Source organism: Simochromis diagramma, unplaced genomic scaffold (genome assembly GCF_900408965.1).
Source record: "Simochromis diagramma unplaced genomic scaffold, fSimDia1.1 OVJJ01000205.1, whole genome shotgun sequence".
NCBI lineage: Eukaryota > Metazoa > Chordata > Actinopteri > Cichliformes > Cichlidae > Simochromis > Simochromis diagramma.
In genome coordinates this window covers 10,084,501-10,103,205 of record NW_024386782.1, presented here as the reverse complement: position 1 = coordinate 10,103,205, position 18,705 = coordinate 10,084,501, and the positions used below count along the sequence as shown (strand labels likewise).

The window sequence follows — 18,705 nt, the reverse complement described above, 5'->3', positions numbered from 1 at the left end:
TGCATATGTAACACCATATACGAAACATGTTTAAATGGCTCACTGTACAGCAATAATTGTATAGACTACTGCCATAAATAAATACAACTGTACTGGAATACTATAAATCCCATTAAAACAGCCCTTAACATTTTGATTTCTGTTTTCTTTATTAATTTGTAGAATGATAGGAAAATAGCGCTGTTTTTGATATGATCCCATATTAAGTAAATACAGGCCCAGTATTACTGATATCACTACCGACACGTTAGGTCGGTTAGTTAGTCAGAAATTTCGAGTTTTTCCGAGTTCGCAGTTGGAATTTTTATCTGATTTCGAAAGTCAGAGAAGCACATAAACCAATTTAGCAATCGAAGATGGCTGTAGCACTGAATATAATCAAACATTTTAATGCCTATTAAATACCTGCTTGTGTTACCTTCCACAATAATTAGTTAACACAACAAAACAAACAAACTTTTCATTGTTTTGTTTTTGGAAAGGCACCACTAAAGCACAATAAGAGAGAAGGCACATCTTGCTATATACAGCTGTGTTAAAATATGTTATTATTGTTGGCTGCTTGAGGTAACTTGTGTTTAATTGTATCCCCATGTATAAAAAGGTACTTCTCAAAAATTTGGAGTTGACACTCTAAACAGAGAGCTAGAGAGAGTGAAATGAGGGGGTTCAGTAAAGGCCAGATTTGCTTTGTGGTCCTCCAACTCAGAGTTGTAACACAGTCATGACAAAGGTGACACAGCCAGACAAGGTTCCTTTTTTTGGTCAGCTTTGAGAACTACCACATTTTACAGTGCAAGGCTGAATATGGTATCCAAGACTCCTTAGACAATAAACAATTCAGTTCACTTACATTCAGTTCAGCATTGATGTGTCACTCTTACATAATGCTTAACTAACAGGTTATACCAGTAGGCCTGGTCACTGGTTAATGCAGGCTAGTGCTTAGCCAAGTGAGACCAGTGAGTGTTAATATTGGCGCTGTCGACCCTGCAGGGCAAAATAGCATGGTGGATTTAGGTATGTGATTTTCCTTTTTGGATTCAATGCACGGATTTCTCCACCCCAAGACCCGAAATGCATGTGGTGCTGAGTAATTATAAAGTTTATGTAAGAGTATGAGCCAGCTGCTTGCAAAAGCCAAACCCCCGGGCAAACTTCGAGGTAAAATAAATCAGGTAAAGTTAGTCGGACTGGTAAACACTTTTTAATGAGCCTTACTTATCTGTATTGAGATGAATCCTCCCGTGGCCCTAGCATTACACTTTCTGTATCCATTTTTACTAGCCAGTCGGCCGAACAATAACAACAGTTTGTTATTTGTTTGTTTGCTTTGTTTTTACCAACTCATGTAGAGATCTATAGCTAACAAAAACAACTGCAGTTACACGTAACATAAAGATTTTCAATTTTTAAACTACCAAAAAAAAAAAAAAAAAGAGCTCAGGACCTGTTGTTGGTTTTGTTGGATTACGACGATGCTGCATTTCGAGCTGGCTCGTTGGTCTAGGGGTATGATTCTCGCTTAGGGTGCGAGAGGTCCCGGGTTCAAATCCCGGACGAGCCCACCGTTTTACTTTGTTATTTTGAATTGCTATTAATAATTCTCCTTGTTAACGTTGCCAATATCGCTTTCGCAGATACGTAATTAAATGCAGTTGCGATGATATTTAGGATTATAAGACAAAGCTTCTTCAGAGTGAGAATCTTCACCGCTGCAGCACTCAATCTAATGTCGATAAAAAACTGTATTCTTAATTACCATGCGTGCAAACGCGGTAAGTAGCAACTTGTAAGACAGAAGATTACAATTTAAGCGTGCGTTTTACTGTGGAACAAAAAAGGAATGACCCCGACGTGATTTGAACACGCAACCTTCTGATCTGGAGTCAGACGCGCTACCGTTGCGCCACGAGGTCTGTGGCATAGACCTCGTATATGCCTACCATAAAGGTGGGCATGCTGTGCTGTGGCTACATATGGTCTTTAGCTTGTGTCACTCACTGATATTTTATGAAAAACGTCGAAACGTGAAAATTCTGACTTTAATCTCAGAATTCTGAGAAAAAAAGTCTGAATTCTGAGATTAAAGTCAGAATTCTGAGAAAAAAACCTCAGAATTCTGACTTTTTTCTCAGAATTCTGGAAAAGAAAGAGTGCCCACTTTTTTTTTCCAGTGGCCCTAATCCTCTTCCGTAATAAGTCCTAATCAGAAGGCCTGTTTTTAAGTAAGACAGTAAAAACCTTGGGGCTGGCTGTCCATATTGCTATTGTATTGTGGGCCCAGCCATTAGTCATTTGTATATAGTGTATATAGTGTACCACTGTGTTTCTGGTAAAAGGCCGGTTAGCTCAGTTGGTTAGAGCGTGGTGCTAATAACGCCAAGGTCGCGGGTTCGATCCCCGTACGGGCCACAGTTACGCCTTTTTTTCTCCCTTCTTTGGGAAAATTATTTTGCTGCTCGATTTTATTACGGTGTGAAAACAAGCCGTGTCAGCAGTATGGATGTATTTGGTTCGGCGAAAAAATAGAATAAAATAGCCCCATGTTATGGCCAAATATAGACACTTCTAGAACGCCAATTATTTGTAGACAGACTACGAAAAGCCATAATATGCAGTATATACAAAATATAAACACACATATAGTTCATATAAATCGGTATGGATTGAAGTGAATTTGAGTAGCCTTCCTCTAAGGAGGCGTTGGTGGTATAGTGGTTAGCATAGCTGCCTTCCAAGCAGTTGACCCGGGTTCGATTCCCGGCCAACGCAGGCTATTTTTTCTTTTTTTTTTTTTTTTAAATTAATTTCTTCCAAATCCATAAAAATACAGTAGTTGAAACTGTTATCGTAATGTTGTTACTGCATGTGCATATGTTAACATTCATATAACACATATGACAGTTCTGGGTGTGACTCAGCTAGCTGGCTGTTCCTTTCTGTGTGGAGTTTGCATGCTCTCTTGTGTGAAAGCTTGTGTGGATTTACTCCGGTTTCCTCCCACAGTGCATGGGTTAGGTTAGCTGACGTGTCAATATGATCATGAATGGTTTATCTGTCTCCCTGTATTAGCCCTGTGATAGATAAAAGGGCAACATTGTTCATGGTCAGTGTTGGGAAGGTTACTTTTAAAATGTATTCCACTACAGAATACATGCCCCAAAATGTATTTTGTAACGTATTCCGTTACGTTACTCAATGAGAGTGACATATTCTGAATACTTTGGATTACTTAATATATTATCATGCTTCTTTACAACTACATGAATGTACTATTGCTATGGGGCGCCGTTTGTAAAGTGAAACATGCTGAAATTAACGGCAACATTTTTCCACATTTAGCTCAAAACAAGTCATTTTTTACAACATTTAGTAAAATATTTGTAACTTTTCATATTTAAAACAGAATTTTAAATGTTAAATCTAAATGTTAAATATTCAATCTAAATGTTAAATGTTAAATCTAAATATTATATTTAAATCTAAATCTAAATGTTAAATCTAAATGTTATATTTAAATCTAAATGTTAAATCTAAATGTTATATTTAAATCTAAATGTTAAATCTAAATATTATATTTAAATCTAAATGTTAAATCTAAATATTATATTTAAATCTAAATGTTAAATCTAAATGCTAAATGTTAAATCTAAATGTTTAGGCTAACATGCAAATTTATTGCACGGATCAGCGGAAATACCAAAATAAAAGCTTTCCGAAAACCTCTGCTGCAAAAGTGTGCTGGTAGTGGTCAGACACGTTCTCACTCCCAAAGCGTAATAATTTTCGCTAGGTGACAAATTGTCAACATTTTATGCTTTCGGGTACCCAACACGTTCCTAAATTACGGCAACGGAAAAAAGAGAGCACGTGAGAACCGTTTGGACTCAATCTACACGTTAGCTCATTTTCTAAAAATCGCTTTGGAAAACACTATTTTACGTCATTTAACTGCTAGTAAAGGTTAGGAATAAGGTTATAGTTAGATAAGGTTAGGTTTAGGGCTAGAACACATGGCTGGAATGTCATTCCACTGGAATTCAGCCATAACCCGACCATGAGAAAGCACGTCCGGCGATTTAGCTGAAAACATCGGAAGATCCGTTTTGTCGGCCATCCAAAGGTTTAGCAGTAGTGCACTCTTAGCAGCTGCAGTCTCCACTTCACAATCGCTGCAGCACATGTCCAGCAAAATCGCTGGACATGCTCGTAGGCAAGAAGCGAAGCAGCACGTGGCGGGGAGACGCGAGGAAGAGAACAGACACAATTTTGCACCGGAGGTTTTCGAGAAGCTTTTATTTTGGTATTTCCGTTGATCCGTACAATACATTTGCATATTAGCCTAAACATTTAGGTTTAACATTTAACATTTAGATTTAACATTTAACATTTAGATTTAATATTTAACATTTAGATTTAACATTTAACATTTAGATTTAATATTTAACATTTAGATTTAACATTTAACATTTAGATTTAAATATAATATTTAGATTTAATATTTAACATTTAGATTTAATATTTAACATTTGATGAAAAGTTACAAATATTTTACTAAATGTTGTAAAAATTTACTCGAAAAAATATGTTTTTGTAAGGTTTTGAGCTAAATGTGGAAAAATGTTGCCGTTAATTTCAGCATGTTTCACTTTACAAACGGCGCCCCATACTATTGCTGTGTGATTTATTACTATTACTGAAGGTTACTCGCCATACCAATACCAACTACATTTTTAAATCTTAATATAAAATGAGTAACAGTAGGGTGGACATTAGGTAAGGCTGCGCTTTTTGCAGCGATCTCATATAGAAAATTATTCCGAGGCTCAGAACCGTAGTAAAGACACCTCTGGCTAATACGGTCAACTTTGCTAGCAAGAGACAGAGAGAGGAGTTGAAAGGCTGCTCCAGCGGAACTTATTGTTTCGGAGGAAAACAGGAACACAGCGTACAGTCGAGTTTTAATAGCTTACTTACAACTGGGCTCGTCAGGCACTCTTCTTGGCTGCAGTGGTTATTATTATATTTACATGTTTCCAGCTCCCGTTTTTGCTCGATGACAACTTGTACTTTTCGACTCTTCTATTTCTCCCTCCTCGCGCTCACAGACACATAACATAACGTGCTCTCTCTCCCAGGAAACACGCAGAGCGAGAGCGTCACCCTGTAACCATGGCAACCGCAACGCTGCCGCCTGGAACTACAGAATGTAGCTGTCAAACAAAACATAAACAGTCCTGACCCGCCACAATATGAAACAGGAAAGTACCGCCGTGTAATCCACAAAGTAACTGTATTCTAAATACCACCTTTTTAAACGGTACCTGTAACAGAATACAGTTACTCATATTTTGTATTTTAAATACGTAACGGCGGTACATGTATTCCGTTACTCCCCAACACTGCATGCTGGTGGAAACCCAAACAAAACACACATTAAGAGGCTCAAATGCCAGTGTCTCAATCTCGTGTCTCATAATGACGTGAAGAAATATTTTTTAAAATGATTTAATATGAAGGCAACAGGCAGAGTGTTACAGGCATCGCCCTAAAGAATGTAGCCTCATGGGCAGTGTAGAATGGACTGCCATACCCGTTATGTGTCTGTGAGCCTGAGGGAGGGAGAAAAAGGAGAGTGGAAAAGTACAAGCTGTCAACGAGCAGAAACGGGAGCTGGAAGCATGTAAATATAATAATAACCACTGCAGCCAAGAAGAGTGCCTGGCATTTGAGCCTCTTAATGCGTGTTTTGTTTGGGTTTCCACCAGCATGCAGTGTTGGGGAGTAACGGAATACATGTACCGCCATTAAGTATTTAAAATACAAAATATGAGTAACTGTATTCCGTTACAGGTACCGTTTAAAAGGTGGTATTTAGAATACAGTTACTTTGTGGATTACACGGCGGTACTTTCCCGTTTCATATTGTGGCGGGTCAGGACTGTTTCGGTTTTGTTTGACAGCTACATTCTGTAGTTCCAGGCGGCAGCGTTGCGGTTGCCATGGTTACAGGGCGACGCTCTGCGTGTTTCCTGGGAGAGAGAGCCCTTTTTGTTGTTGTTGTTGTTGTGCTAAGCTAATAGGCAGAATGCAGAATGTAGCTTCATGGGCAGTGTAGTCCGTGCTGCAGGGAGAATGGACTGCCATACTCGTTATGTGTCTGTGAGCGAGGGAGGGAGAAAAAGGGGAGTCGAAAAGTACAAGTTGTCATCGAGCAAAAACGGGAGCTGGAAACATGTAAATATAATAATAACCACTGCAGCCAAGAAGAGTGCCTGACAAGCCCAGTTGTAAGTAAGCTATTAAAACTCGACTGTACGCTTTGTTGGTGTTTTCCTCTGAAACAATAAGTTCCGTTGGAGCAGCCTTTCAATGCCTCTCTCTGTCTCTGGCAAGCAGAGTTGACCCACACAACAAAGTAAAACAATTTTTCGGCTACGAGCCCGACACGGAACCGTATTAGTCAGAGGTCCCTTTACTATGGTTCGGAGCCGCGGACCTTCAGTAATAGTAATAAATCACACAGCAATAGTACATTCACGTAGTTGTAAAATGCATGATAATATGTTAAGTAATCAAAAGTATTCAGAATACGTTACTCTCATTGAGTAACATAACGGAATACGTTACAGAATACATTTTAGGGCATGTATTCTGTATTCTGTAATGGAATACATTTTAAAAGTAACCTTCCCAACACTGCCAGCATGGAATTACAAAAAATAGAGAGGGCATAGCCTAACATATGAAACAGGAAAAGACCACCATGTAATCCCTTTATTTCAACAAAGTAACTGTATTCTGAACACCACCTTTTTAAACGGTAACTGTAACGGAATGCAGTTACTCATATTTTGTATTTTAAATACGTAACGGTGGTACATGTATTCCGTTACTCCCCAACACTGTCCATAGTGTATGGCCTTTCACCCTCTAAGAGCTCAGTTGGCTCCAACCTCTCTGTGAATTGTATAATCAGAAAAGAAATACATGGACAATTGTGGTTATTTTCCCTAATGAATGATCAGATGTATACAGGACTCTGTATTATTATTCAGTTTGTTAGCCCATCAGAATCTGTAAACATCAGGAGATTTAGGACTTCTAGTGCTTCTCTTTCTGCTGGGGGACAGCAAGAAAAAACAAATACCTTGAGCAGAAACTACAGCTCTGTCCTTCAGAAGTGCTCCTTCACTTTCTGCGACACCATGATGGGGATGTTTCATGAGTCTCTGGTGTAATGTGGCATTTTTATGTTCTGGTCTGCTGGGGGACGGATGACCCCAAAGGACTTGATAAATCTCTTCGGAAGGCTGGTTCACTCCTGGGGATTTGCAGCCCCTTGCAAGTTAGCTTGATTTTAAAGGTTGACATGCCACAAAGGCTGTCAAGAGTCATTATTGTCAGCCATTAATTGCTGTGTCACTAACACACACACACACACACACACATAGGACCTGCATTACCAGCATTGATTAAAAATACATGCAATCATCCAGAAAAGATGGAGTTTACTTTCTTAACAGTAAATGTGTCACAGTTTCTCTTCCACCCAGTATGCTCATTTGTTACCCTACTCACCGGTGTTAATCCTTCTAACCCCCTACCCACCCTTCCTCCCCCGTTGCCATGGATATGCTATTCCTATGGCAACTGCATGCCTTTGTGGATGGCCTCGGGCCCCCACCACATGGAGAACTCTCTGAACCTTTCATTACACATTCCCTTCAAGCTCACAGGCAAATCAGACAAGTAGCGTAATCTAACTGTCTCTCTGTCACACTTTCCTCTGTGCTGCCTTTGTAGTCATGCTGCCATACCTCGCCTTTAAGTTTCAGCACATTGCAACTCTACAAGACTTGTTAACAGTTTGAGAATTGCAATTAGGGTATTTGCTGCAGCCCTGATACTTGATGCCAGAGGACTATGATCAGATTTGTAGCATGGGTTTCACTGTCAAAAGAGTCAGAGCCACTAGTTTTCTAATTTTCTATGTCAATGGAAACCAGAGCTCTATCTTTAAAGATGCATGAGGTATCTTAAGAAACAGAATATAGCGACTGAGGCTTAACTAGAGAAAGTGTTTCTGCATCATTGAGAGTGAAAGACGAAGCGGGGTGAGGCTCGGGGACATTAAAGTTGAGGGCCCAAGTTAAAGCAGAGCACAGTGTCGGGGCTCCACAGTGCATGTGGTGGGGGGAGCAGGCGGGGAGCATCCACATGCTGAATGAACCCTGTCAGCACCGGAGAGTACCACGGGCTACGGGTAGGCTCAGCCCTGCTCAGCATTGTGGCGGGCTGCATCATCATTGGGGTATCCAGGGAATGCGATGCTGATGCAGTCGGAGGTATCTTCCTGGGAGCGGGGGGCCTCGGTGAGTGTGTCTTAAGATTTTATAGGTGATGCAGTTATAGGGAGGGTAATAAGCCGATTCTGGATATTTGGATTACATTTGTTTATTAAACCTGATTTTTGCTATTGCTGTGTGTAACTTTTAACTTATGACATTTTTCAGGAGGTCATGACAGATCTATTGTCTCTCATGCACTGCAGCCCTGAACTTTCATACAACAGAGGTTCATGCAAGAAATTTATAACTGAGTACAAAGTCCGTGTGATGTCCAACTGCACACTTTTGAGAGAGCCCATATGATATGTTTGGCCTTCTCTGTGCCCCCCAAAGTAACGTATTATACACATCATTTGATACATATTAATACACATTATTAATACAATAATATTGGCTAAGGTTTTGCAAAATTAGTAGTTTTACTTCAGGTACTTTAAGCAGTTTTTGATGCTAAAACTTCTGCTATTACCATACAGTGTATTTTATTATGCTCTATTTCTGTGGCTTTCACATTTTTTTTAACCTTTTAACAGCCACCTGGTCGTCTGGTGACCCATGTGGTGTTAGGGGTAGAGTCCAATCGATATATTGGCCACGATTAGCTATTTGCTAATATATGGGTATTGGTTTCTGTTTGTGTATGAGGCTCAACTGGGAAAAGCCGTTAAAAGAAAAACTGTAGTGCCAAAATTTAAAATGCAACATTTCAGACAGTTTTCTGATTTAACATGTAGCATGTAGCTAAAATAAAATCCAACCCTGGCCCAGGAGGGTTTACCAGTGATACGTTGTATATTAAGAGGTTAAACAGAAGATTTTAGGTAATAGTTGTATCTAAACATTATGGTGCATCACCGGAGAGATTATTACACAGTGCATTTCTTTGTGAGTGAGTTAATTTGTTAATTCACTAAAAATCCAATTCAAGAAGGCCAAAAAAGTGAGGGAGCGCACATTTATATCTCGCTGGAATATCCATTTTAAATGAAATGTCAAAAACTCAGGTGAAAGATCAGCGGTCAGTGTCAGTTTTCCATCCCTCATTCATTTGATACAGCGCTGTAACTGGAGCCAGCTGATAGCCAGAGGAACTGGGCTGCCAAGATAAAGGAGTGTCTTTACCGGTTTCCTGGAGAGAAGGAGCAAAAGGGCAGGGTTTTCAATCACAGGACGACGGCATCAGAGTGCATGCATAGTTAATGCAAAAAACATCCTCTCTGATGAGTTGATCATCTTTCAGTAACTAATTTGACTTTGTAATGTGCGCTAAGAATCTGACAAATCAACACTGCGCACAGCCACTTGACAGAAACATTCGCTTTGGCAGCATTTGTGCAGCTGAGTAGCATCTAATTATGTGTTTTGGGGCTTGTGTGCTGCGATGCTGCCTCCAACACATAGGCTGACTAATGAGTATGAACAGAGTGTTCTCAGCAGATTGTTTTCACTCCTTCCGCAGTTTCATGACATTTTAAGCACAAACATGCATCACAGCCACCCTCAGGACTTGCCGGGGGTGTAATGCCAGATCTTCTGGCTTATAGAGGGAAATCAATAACGTTTGAATTGGAGCGCAGTGCCACAGAGAGGCACATGAGCCCAGCGGTTCAGATATTACTTTGTACTTTGAGTCGAACTGAACGAAACATCGCACACTGTAGCTGCTGCACTGAGAATAATCTTAAGGCTTTGTCGAGTGGATTTCAGTTTGGGAATAGATATTTCATCAAACAGCCTTATTGTTTCTCCGCAAAGTCTCCAAGTATGGAAACTTCTATTAAAAACTGTTATTTTTATGAGCCGTTAAGGCTCACGGGAGCCGGAGGCAGTGAGATTGCATTTCAAACAACTGAACAAAATAAATTACACTGATTGGTGTTAATTAGTCCATGCAGGTGATTGAATTTGTATTTTTTAATACACTATTACAATTTATGCCCATTTTTAATGAGGCTTCTCATTGCATCTGCAGCACCAAATGCTTTCCTCTCTCGTGGTGACAGTTATCTGCACTAACACTGCAGTAAATCTGCTGCTTTTCAACCATAAGGGAACTAGAGTAAAGCCAGGCCTTAATTAATAAATTTATTGGACTGTTATGCTTTCCAGGCCTGCTAATAGCAATCTACCCCTTCATAAAAGCTTGGCTGAACGTCAACCACATCCTTCCATCCTTTGGTAAGCAGTTTGATATATACCTGTATATTTTTTGATGCTATTATTTGTAAGTGTGTTCACGATAACAATAAAAGGCATTTTGGCTAAAATCCTCAGCGAACTTCAGAGTGCACCCCGCACCTGCCAATCCTGCTCCCGATCAGCCAGTTGAGACACTGAGACGAGAAGGTGGGTGAAATGAAGGAGCGAGCCAGTGAGTTAATAATGCTATCGTATAACACTCAAAGGCACTTGATACTGATCTGCATTGAGTCTATGCGCCTTATTTGTTTGATAAAAACTCAGACACCTGTAGAAACACTGCAGAGTTGACAGCAGCGAGGCAGATGTTGTGCTCAGGCTGTTATCAGAGCGAGCGCTTCAGCCATCTGTCTAATGTCTCACTGAGTGCGCTTAAAAAAATAATATAATTTCCTTCTTTCCTAACTGCTTTTTTTTTCTCACTTAATTGTTAACAAATATGAGCCAGGGGAAACGTTTGTCTGCATACAGTTTTTGCGCTGTGCAGCCAACTGTGCATCTGTGCATGTTTGTGCTCCAGTGAAAGTAGGTTCATGTTTTTGACATTCTGACTTCAAACATGGAAACTATTACCAGACTGAGTGAAACATTTGCAAATTATGTGTTTTTGTTTCGTTTTATCAGTTTGAGTTAAATGTTGCATATTAAAACTTATTGAAATCATATGTGAAAGTCAAAATCACAGGAAAATTCAGGAATGCCTGCATTCCCGTCCTAAAATTCCCTCTCTGAAGCTATATTCTTGCACTTAGATGAGCTGCTTATACCTACAATTATGATCATAGGTTTACTTTTAACTTGACAAGGACAAGGTCTGTTTACTTCTCAGTAGTCATCATGATCACGATCATCTTTGCCAGCTTAAAATTTATTTGTTTGATAGCACTCACTCCAAAGTCCAAAGGACTCAATGAAGATCTAAGAAGGAGAATTGTAGATTTACACAAGTTGAAAAGGTCTCTTGGAGTGATTTCTAGACAACCGCAGATTCCAACATAATCAGTTCAAGCAATTTTCATAAATGCAAGTTATTCGGATGTGTCAACATTGGAACTGGGTACTGCTGGAACACCAGTGTTATTGTTCAGTGAAGTGAGTGTTACGAGAACATGGACTGAGAGAGTGGTGACCAAGAAAGAAGCCCCGGGTCCAAAATCATCAACTTCAAGCTCGACTGAAAAGTACATGTACGCTGTACAATCATTCCAATCTGGAAAAAGAACAATTCAAAGAAATCATTAAAAGCCCAAACTACCATGATATTCATGCCCATGAGGAGTAAATGAATGTATGTAAACTTTTAACCACACCTGTATCTGTTATGGTCTTTTTAGTTTAAGTTAAGCGTTCATTTAAAACTATCTGCCTTAATTGTTAAGGCCCATGTTATATACATATATGTGACTATACAATCCAAATAAGTGTTTTCCCCTCTGTATAACCCTTCTCAGTATGATCTAGTGCTCATTGTTTCACATGCTAGTTAAACATGTACTGTTACACTTAATGCTTCCATGCTCTCTTGTTGTCTTGCCAGGGACTCACAGTCAGATTAATCTGGAACGGTCTAAGAGTCGTATGGGAACCTTTGTGGAGGCTGGAACAATAGCTGAAGCCAACCCGGATGAGGGGTCTGTCTCCTTTGATAATTATACATGATCAAAATAGGGATGTGAATGGTACCACAGTACAGCAGAAAGGCATTTCAATATACCTTATCTGTAATAAAGTTCCTGTGACTGTAATGCTATGTTTCCTGGATATAAGAGTACTTTTAATTTCCTAAGCTTTGCGGTATGAATCACATTTTGCAGAAACTAGTCAGCATGTTGATAGACTTATAAGAATCTAATCTGGGCATGAATGGATCTTGGAAAAACTACAAAAACCTTTGAGAGCTGTGATAATACACAAGCCAGCAGCTCCATAGTAGTACAGTATATCTCACATGCAGTACTATCGTGGGCTTTACTCAGAATCTTGATATGTACAGATCTGCTGTGTCGTCCGATTGGTAGTTCTTGTTGCTCTTTATGCCTTATATTAATTAACTGTTTGCTATTTTTAAAAATTATAATATAAACACTAAGGTGTTAAAGTAACATCGAGAAAAAACACTGAAATGTTACTATGTGACAGTCTCACTCTGATGACATGCGCTACTTAGAGAATGCTGACTTCCTTTCAGCACTTCAGTCTCTACTTTTCCATTTGAATGACTTTATAACTAGGTTTATCCAGACAGGTAAGGGTTACCTTTATTATTTCTGAGAGTTAAAGACATTTTTTTTAAACCATAGCCAAACTGTCAAGAAAAGAATCAACAAAACGCCTTACATAATGACGTGGTGCTTTTTGTTGGCTGACTACAAGCAATTTAGAGGAGAATGGGGGGCTTTTGAAAGTGAACATTACCAAGTATCACCTCCTTTTCAAAGTCACTCACTTTTAATTTTGTTACTATGGCAATGGCGCTACCACATATATTTCAATCATGTCATCATGCATTTCATGCGCTGTCCTGTGTGACAACAAACAGACAGCAGAGTCTGCACTGACCTTCAAAACGAAGCAGTTTTTCAGGTCTTCACTGACATTTGTGAAAGAGAGTACTTTTCAATGTGTAGCATCTTGAAAGCCAGACATCTGAAGTCACACTTCAGCACTATAGTCTCATTTAAACAAGAAAAACAAACCAGATAACACACTGATGCCCTTTTTGGCTCAGTTATTTAACAGATGAGGAATTATGTAGTGCAGATCATCTAAAATCTCAGTTATCTCAAGGAAAAGGTTTTAGTTCAGCGAACACAACGCAAGCCTCCCTCATGACTGATCCGTCTGTCTTTTGCAGGACTTCTGCGGACATGCCGGATGTCTTATCGAGACGGAAACTAAAGCCTTCAGATCAAGATCTGCCATGAGGTCATCACGTAGCAAGACTGGCCGCTCCATGTGAAGGAAGCCGGATGCAGAAGGTTGCAACTTCTGCAGAAGAAGTTTAATTTTTCTGTATTGATCTTCCTTCACACTTAGTACAAAAAAGTACTGCTGTGTAAATCTCTCTGCTGTGTAGATCTTTATAAATCTCGTTTTCCTGTTCATTTGTGATATCAGCTCATCATGTTAGCTGAGATCACCTCATTATATATATATATATATATAAAACAGCATGTCATCTAATAAACATCCAGAGATTGTGATCATTAGTGGAGTTTTTTTTTTCTATTTTACATCCTGACACTGAGTGAAGCAAATTAGGCCCAATAGTCCAACTCCTGTGCAGCTCCTCTAATCATGGTACAATGCTCTATGCCACCAATTATAAAATTATGACAGTCATTAAGCTATGATGGGTTTTGGATATTATTCAATTCCCCTGCCTGTGATTTCCATGAGTAGCACACACACAAATAAATGAATGCACATACACAGACGTGGCAACATCCATGGCGTGCACACAGTGACCTGCGACCCACCCACCCCCTCCGCAGTGAAACGTAATACATTGTTATTCAGGACAGCACCGGCAGAAAGCGCAACAAAAAAAGTGTAACGTGCTGTGAGGCTGAATAATGCCGAGCTGTGTTCATGAGCTGTGCACAACAGGAGCCCCGAGGAGTCTGCGGTGCAGCTTGATTGTCAAGCCTCAAATCACAACACCACAATCCCCCTGTGTCTGGGAGTTAGACAGTGGAGGAGCACGTAATGAACTGCATACACAAATATAGTCCATATTTTACAAGATAAGTAAATAACCTGGGTGGCAACAAGAAGGTTTAAACCCTTTTAAAACATTTAAAGGACTGTTTTGTTACTAACACACTTTTGCGGTCATGTATAGATTCAGTAGCTGCAAACTAGCTGACTTACTGCAAAGGTCGTGACCCTTTTGAGTTTTGATGACTCATCTTTTACCACAGCAAGCCAAAAGTTGGTCTAATAATAGCTATCCTCGATTTATTACCAGTTAATTTAGCTGATAGCCAACAATGTAGACACTGGATCATTATCATCATCATGAGCTACATGATCAAAAAAAGATCAAAATGAATAAACAAGTAAATATTTTAATAGAAAATATTCATATAAATAATATACAATAACAAATAGTCACATAAAGAAATACAATATTTTTGCCTATTAAATTATAATATAAAATAATAGATAAACAAATAAATAAATATTTTAATAGAAAAATATTCATATTGAATTATAGTAAAAATAATAAATAGCTACATAAAATAATACAAAATGAATGAATATAATATTTTTTTCTATTTTTCTATTAAATTATAATATTAAATTATATTCTATTAAATTATAATATTAAATAAATAAATATTTTAACAGAAAAATATTCATATTGAATTATATTATAAAATAATACACAGCATAAATAAATAATAATTTTAGATAAAACATTTTTATATTCGAGAGAGCTGTGGAATAAATTAAAATCCTTTTCCTTTTTCAAGAATCAGCAACATTGCGGTGTGGGCTGAAGACAGGGAGCAACAGCTTTCACCTTCATCACCCCCTCCTCCACTTGCACACTCGCTCGCGCACACAGGGGTGGCTCGGGAACGAGCTTCGCATCCAGCGGTCCGGCGACGGAAGGAATATGCTCAGTTCAGATATGAATGAATGAATGAAAATATGACAGCTTCACACAGACAGAGATGTCTGGAACACCATTTCCGGTTCGGGCTGACCTGTCAGGTGTTACGTGCTGCTCGGTCCACATCTGGAGCAGCAGCGCGCGGTGTGTCTGCTCCTAAGAAATGCCATTTCACCTAAGTGATCTTCTGCCTGTTTCTTCTTCTTCTTTTTTTCCACTCTCGGATTTTATCTTGTCGGTCGCCTTGAATCGTGTGTGCGCGTGTATGTGTGTCTGTGCGCGCGTGTGTGTTTGCTTGAGCCAGTGATTGAAGGGCTTTCATGACTTATGCCCTCAGGACTGTGAAGCCACGAGAACAGGATGAAAATCGTTCGTTTGGTGCTGATTCGCCCTTTCAGCGTCTCAGTTATTTCGCCCCTTAATTAGAAGACCGGTAACCGCGGTGAAAATCTGCTGATCAAACAATGGAAAGACCTTCAGTGCATCAACCTAAAGGGTGAGTGTCTCGCCCCTTCTTTCATGGTTTAATTTTTGCAGAAATGCAACATCAGTGGAAGTAAAGGCGCATTTAAACGCCTCTCAAGCAAAACCCGTTTTATAAACGTGCCAACTGCGATATATCACACATTTACAGACACATATTTACAAAAATATATTTTTCACACATCCCCTCTGCTTAGGTCTCCTGTCTGCTCTTGAATGGGTGCATGCTGGAATGAAAGGGCTCATTTGATTGCAACCAAACACTCACAGCCTTTCCTCTAGTGGCTTGGGTGGCATGAATGAAGCAGCTGCACGGTGACTGTACACAGTTTAAGAGAAAATAAATAGGGATGCCATCTTAAAGACATGTTATTAAGTACCACTGAGGATTTTTCTTAATGGGCTCATGCTTCCCTTTTTTTTAACGGAGCTTATTTTAGGCCATCTAGAGTGAATTGCCTGTCCATGCGGCTGTTGTACAGGTGCTGTTTAGATTCTTTTTTGTTTTTTTTAAACAGTGTAATTGATTTAGGAAGATTTCAGTGGCCAGCTGTCTTCACATGTTATGCAGGTGTCACCAATAGATGACCACTACCTGAGTGCTGCTCACTCAACTTTTTACAATCTGTTCTCATGTCTGTATTCTGTAGGTGTAGCAGCGCAATGAGGTGACAGATCAAAGCTCACTGATTGACAGAGCTTTTCTACATGTGCACACCAGTGCCATTGTAATGACTTAAAAAAGCTTATTTTCCTTTATTTTGTGTATCTACAAAAAGATAGAAGATAGAAAGCCAGAGAGCCTGGAGGGGAAACCATGGTCATCGCTGATAGAAACACCGGCACCCCTGTGCCTAAAAAGGAGCCCCAGAAGAAAAGGAAGTCTCGCCCTCATGGCCTGCCCTCTCCGGCACTCTGCTGTGCTTGTGGCTTATGCATCATGCTGGCTGGACTCAACATCACCCTGGTGGGAGCATTCGCCTTCAGCACACTGATGCCTTCTGCCAACCCCCCAATCATCATCGGACCTATCCTGCTGCTGGTGGCCTTTTCCTTTTTCGGAGCGTGTTGTGTGTGCAGTCGACTCCCGCCTCCACACAGCTCACGGAGGTCCAAGGTTGGGGGCAGAGGGGCTGGCTTGATGGGACACGGCGGGCAGGCTGGCGGGGCAGCGTTTGAAATAGAGACCAGCGAGCACACGCTGCAGGACACTACAGCTGTGCAGCTGAGCCCCACATCCTCCCCTGCATCATCCCAGGCATCCAGCTCAGAAAAGGAGGCTCCTGGTGCTGATGCAGCCCTGCCGGGACCTTGCAAGCTCTTCACCATGGAGACAAACGGCCCGTCTTGTGTTTCTGCCACCGCAGTCTACTCAACCTCCGCAGCAGCAGGAGGGGAGGTGAAGCTCAACCTACCACGTGAAGAAGTGGTCATCTAGCAGGGCAGAAACTCTTAGTCTATGCTAGCAGTGTAAATATCCTTCTGGGCAGAGGGGCTGCTGGGTGTGATTGTATTCTCTAGTTTACGTACTGCCATATTTCTGGTTGTGAAAAGGTGTCAAAAGTTATACTTTTATTTATTCATTTATTTACTTTCTTGCCGTGCCAACTGGTAAATAGCATGCAAGTATTTGTGGATCAAAGGTTTCGGAATTCAAATTCCTACCTCTCTCGTATCGTTTTCTTACAGGTCTTTGTTTTTAACGTGGGGCATTATGAACTGATTTCATGAAGAAGTCAAAGAGTCTGAAACCTTAAACACTCTTTTTCACTCTTGTTCTGATTAATGGAAACCTCAACTCTCAGCAGTGACTTTAGAGGGCTAACTAACAAAAAAGACTAAACATCTGATTATTTATTTCTTCTGAAAACTTTACATGTGAAAGGTCAGTAGCTAAACTGGACGGAAACGCATTTAATGACATTTGGCATTTTGTGTGCCATGCTCAGTGCTCAGCTTGTTTTGGGGGTGTAAGCTATTATAGGTCATACATGTGCCAAAGCAATATTCCCTTGAAATGCAAAGGGATTGCACCACACAATAGCCAATTGCAATGTATACAGGTGTAACTATATACAGTGTCGTTCGAAGTCATTATTTCTGTAGTTTGATGTAACGAATACCATCATCAATGCTGTGAATATTATGTTTCTCTCTTTTCATCTGGCGGTTTATGACATGTTAAACTTTTAATCGAAGGCAACCCCATCAGTTTAAGGTCATGTTGATCAGAGCTTTACTCGGTAGTTCCTAATGCATATTCCAGTCGGAGCAAGGATTTCTTTCTCCTCTTACTCAGCGTGCATTTCATTACTTTTTTAGAGTGCTATAAGAGCATCTTTTCTAAATGTGAACAAAAGAATTTCACAGGAGATGTTTTCCTCCTATGGACCTAACATTGACAGCACTGGAAAGCCAAGAAGTTTAGATATTCCAATTATATAAAATGCATCTGTTCCCCGTCACTGTGATGGCTTCGTGTCAGTTTAAATCTGCCTAGTAGACATTCAACCCCTGATTTCCTTTGAAAGGAAAAGTTGCCTTAGACTGAGATATCAGGATCAAACTAATGAGGGCTATAAAAAAAGTGCACAACAGCAGTTTTCTGCAGAAAGCCTTTGTTTGGCTCCAGATTTCTATTCAGCATTGTTAAGAAAGACTCAGTGATTTTGTGTTTTTTGTGTTATAAATGCATGCAGGATGTTCTCAGAAGTCTGTATGAGGTAGCAGTTGCATACATACAGACAAACAGACACTGTTTGACATTTTAAAAAAAAAAGCCAGTTGGTGTTCCTTCAGAGTTCGCCTCTGATGCCAAATTAGAGTGTCAAGCTTAAATTTGCATGTTCAGAAAATGGGTTACGGGAATGCAAACACCCTGATGTGAATGATTAATGTTGTCTGTGTGTTTTAAATTGTGTAGCACCTATAGAAAATGTGAAACAAAAAAACATGTAAAGGATAGAATATTTTTGTCAAGACTCTAATTTAAAGGACCCTAACCCAATGTGATTTCTTTAAAAGGCATAAATAAAAAGGCTCTTTCTG

At 39.8% G+C, this 18,705-nt stretch overlaps 2 protein-coding genes and 4 non-coding genes across 8 annotated transcripts; 5 read left to right on the top strand and 1 right to left on the bottom strand.

Moving 5' to 3' along the window:
* The first annotated feature begins 532 nt into the window (after positions 1-532).
* Positions 533-14,545, top strand: kncn (kinocilin). Of its 2 annotated transcripts, none has more exons than XM_040021719.1 (5): positions 533-1,020; positions 10,464-10,532; positions 10,629-10,700; positions 12,091-12,184; positions 13,408-14,545. In XM_040021719.1, the coding sequence occupies exons 1-5, from the start codon at positions 1,008-1,010 to the stop codon at positions 13,475-13,477; spliced, it is 318 nt and encodes a 105-aa protein (XP_039877653.1). In that variant the 5' UTR covers positions 533-1,007; the 3' UTR covers positions 13,478-14,545. The 2 variants fall into 2 exon arrangements, with proteins under 2 accessions (XP_039877653.1, XP_039877652.1); XM_040021718.1 differs by lacking the exon at positions 533-1,020 and adding an exon at positions 6,813-8,378.
* trnap-agg lies at positions 1,496-1,567 on the top strand. Its single transcript has one exon. It is a non-coding gene; the product is annotated as a tRNA-Pro (tRNA).
* On the bottom strand, positions 1,848-1,919 carry trnaw-cca. Its single transcript has one exon. It is a non-coding gene; the product is annotated as a tRNA-Trp (tRNA).
* On the top strand, positions 2,342-2,415 carry trnai-aau. The gene has a single exon. It is a non-coding gene; the product is annotated as a tRNA-Ile (tRNA).
* Positions 2,704-2,775, top strand: trnag-ucc. The gene has a single exon. It is a non-coding gene; the product is annotated as a tRNA-Gly (tRNA).
* Positions 14,546-15,240: 695 nt separating the features above from the next.
* On the top strand, positions 15,241-18,425 carry LOC120727448 (transmembrane protein 275). 2 transcript variants are annotated; one of them, XM_040021695.1, is made up of 2 exons: positions 15,241-15,670; positions 16,437-18,425. In XM_040021695.1, the coding sequence occupies exon 2, from the start codon at positions 16,475-16,477 to the stop codon at positions 17,093-17,095; it is 621 nt and encodes a 206-aa protein (XP_039877629.1). In that variant the 5' UTR covers positions 15,241-15,670; positions 16,437-16,474; the 3' UTR covers positions 17,096-18,425. The 2 variants fall into 2 exon arrangements, with proteins under 2 accessions (XP_039877629.1, XP_039877630.1); XM_040021696.1 differs by having other exon boundaries at positions 16,308-18,425.
* The last annotated feature ends 280 nt before the right edge of the window (positions 18,426-18,705 follow it).

Bases quoted from the DNA above. Each gene is read 5' to 3' on its own strand.
- kncn (XM_040021718.1), top strand. From the start codon at position 8,231: ATGAACCCTGTCAGCACCGGAGAGTACCACGGGCTACGGGTAGGCTCA. The intron at 10,533-10,628 runs GTAAGCAGTTTG...TAAAATCCTCAG, and splicing joins CCACATCCTTCCATCCTTTG to CGAACTTCAGAGTGCACCCC. The intron at 12,185-13,407 runs GTCTGTCTCCTT...TGTCTTTTGCAG, and splicing joins GAAGCCAACCCGGATGAGGG to GACTTCTGCGGACATGCCGG.
- LOC120727448 (XM_040021695.1), top strand. From the start codon at position 16,475: ATGGTCATCGCTGATAGAAACACCGGCACCCCTGTGCCTAAAAAGGAG.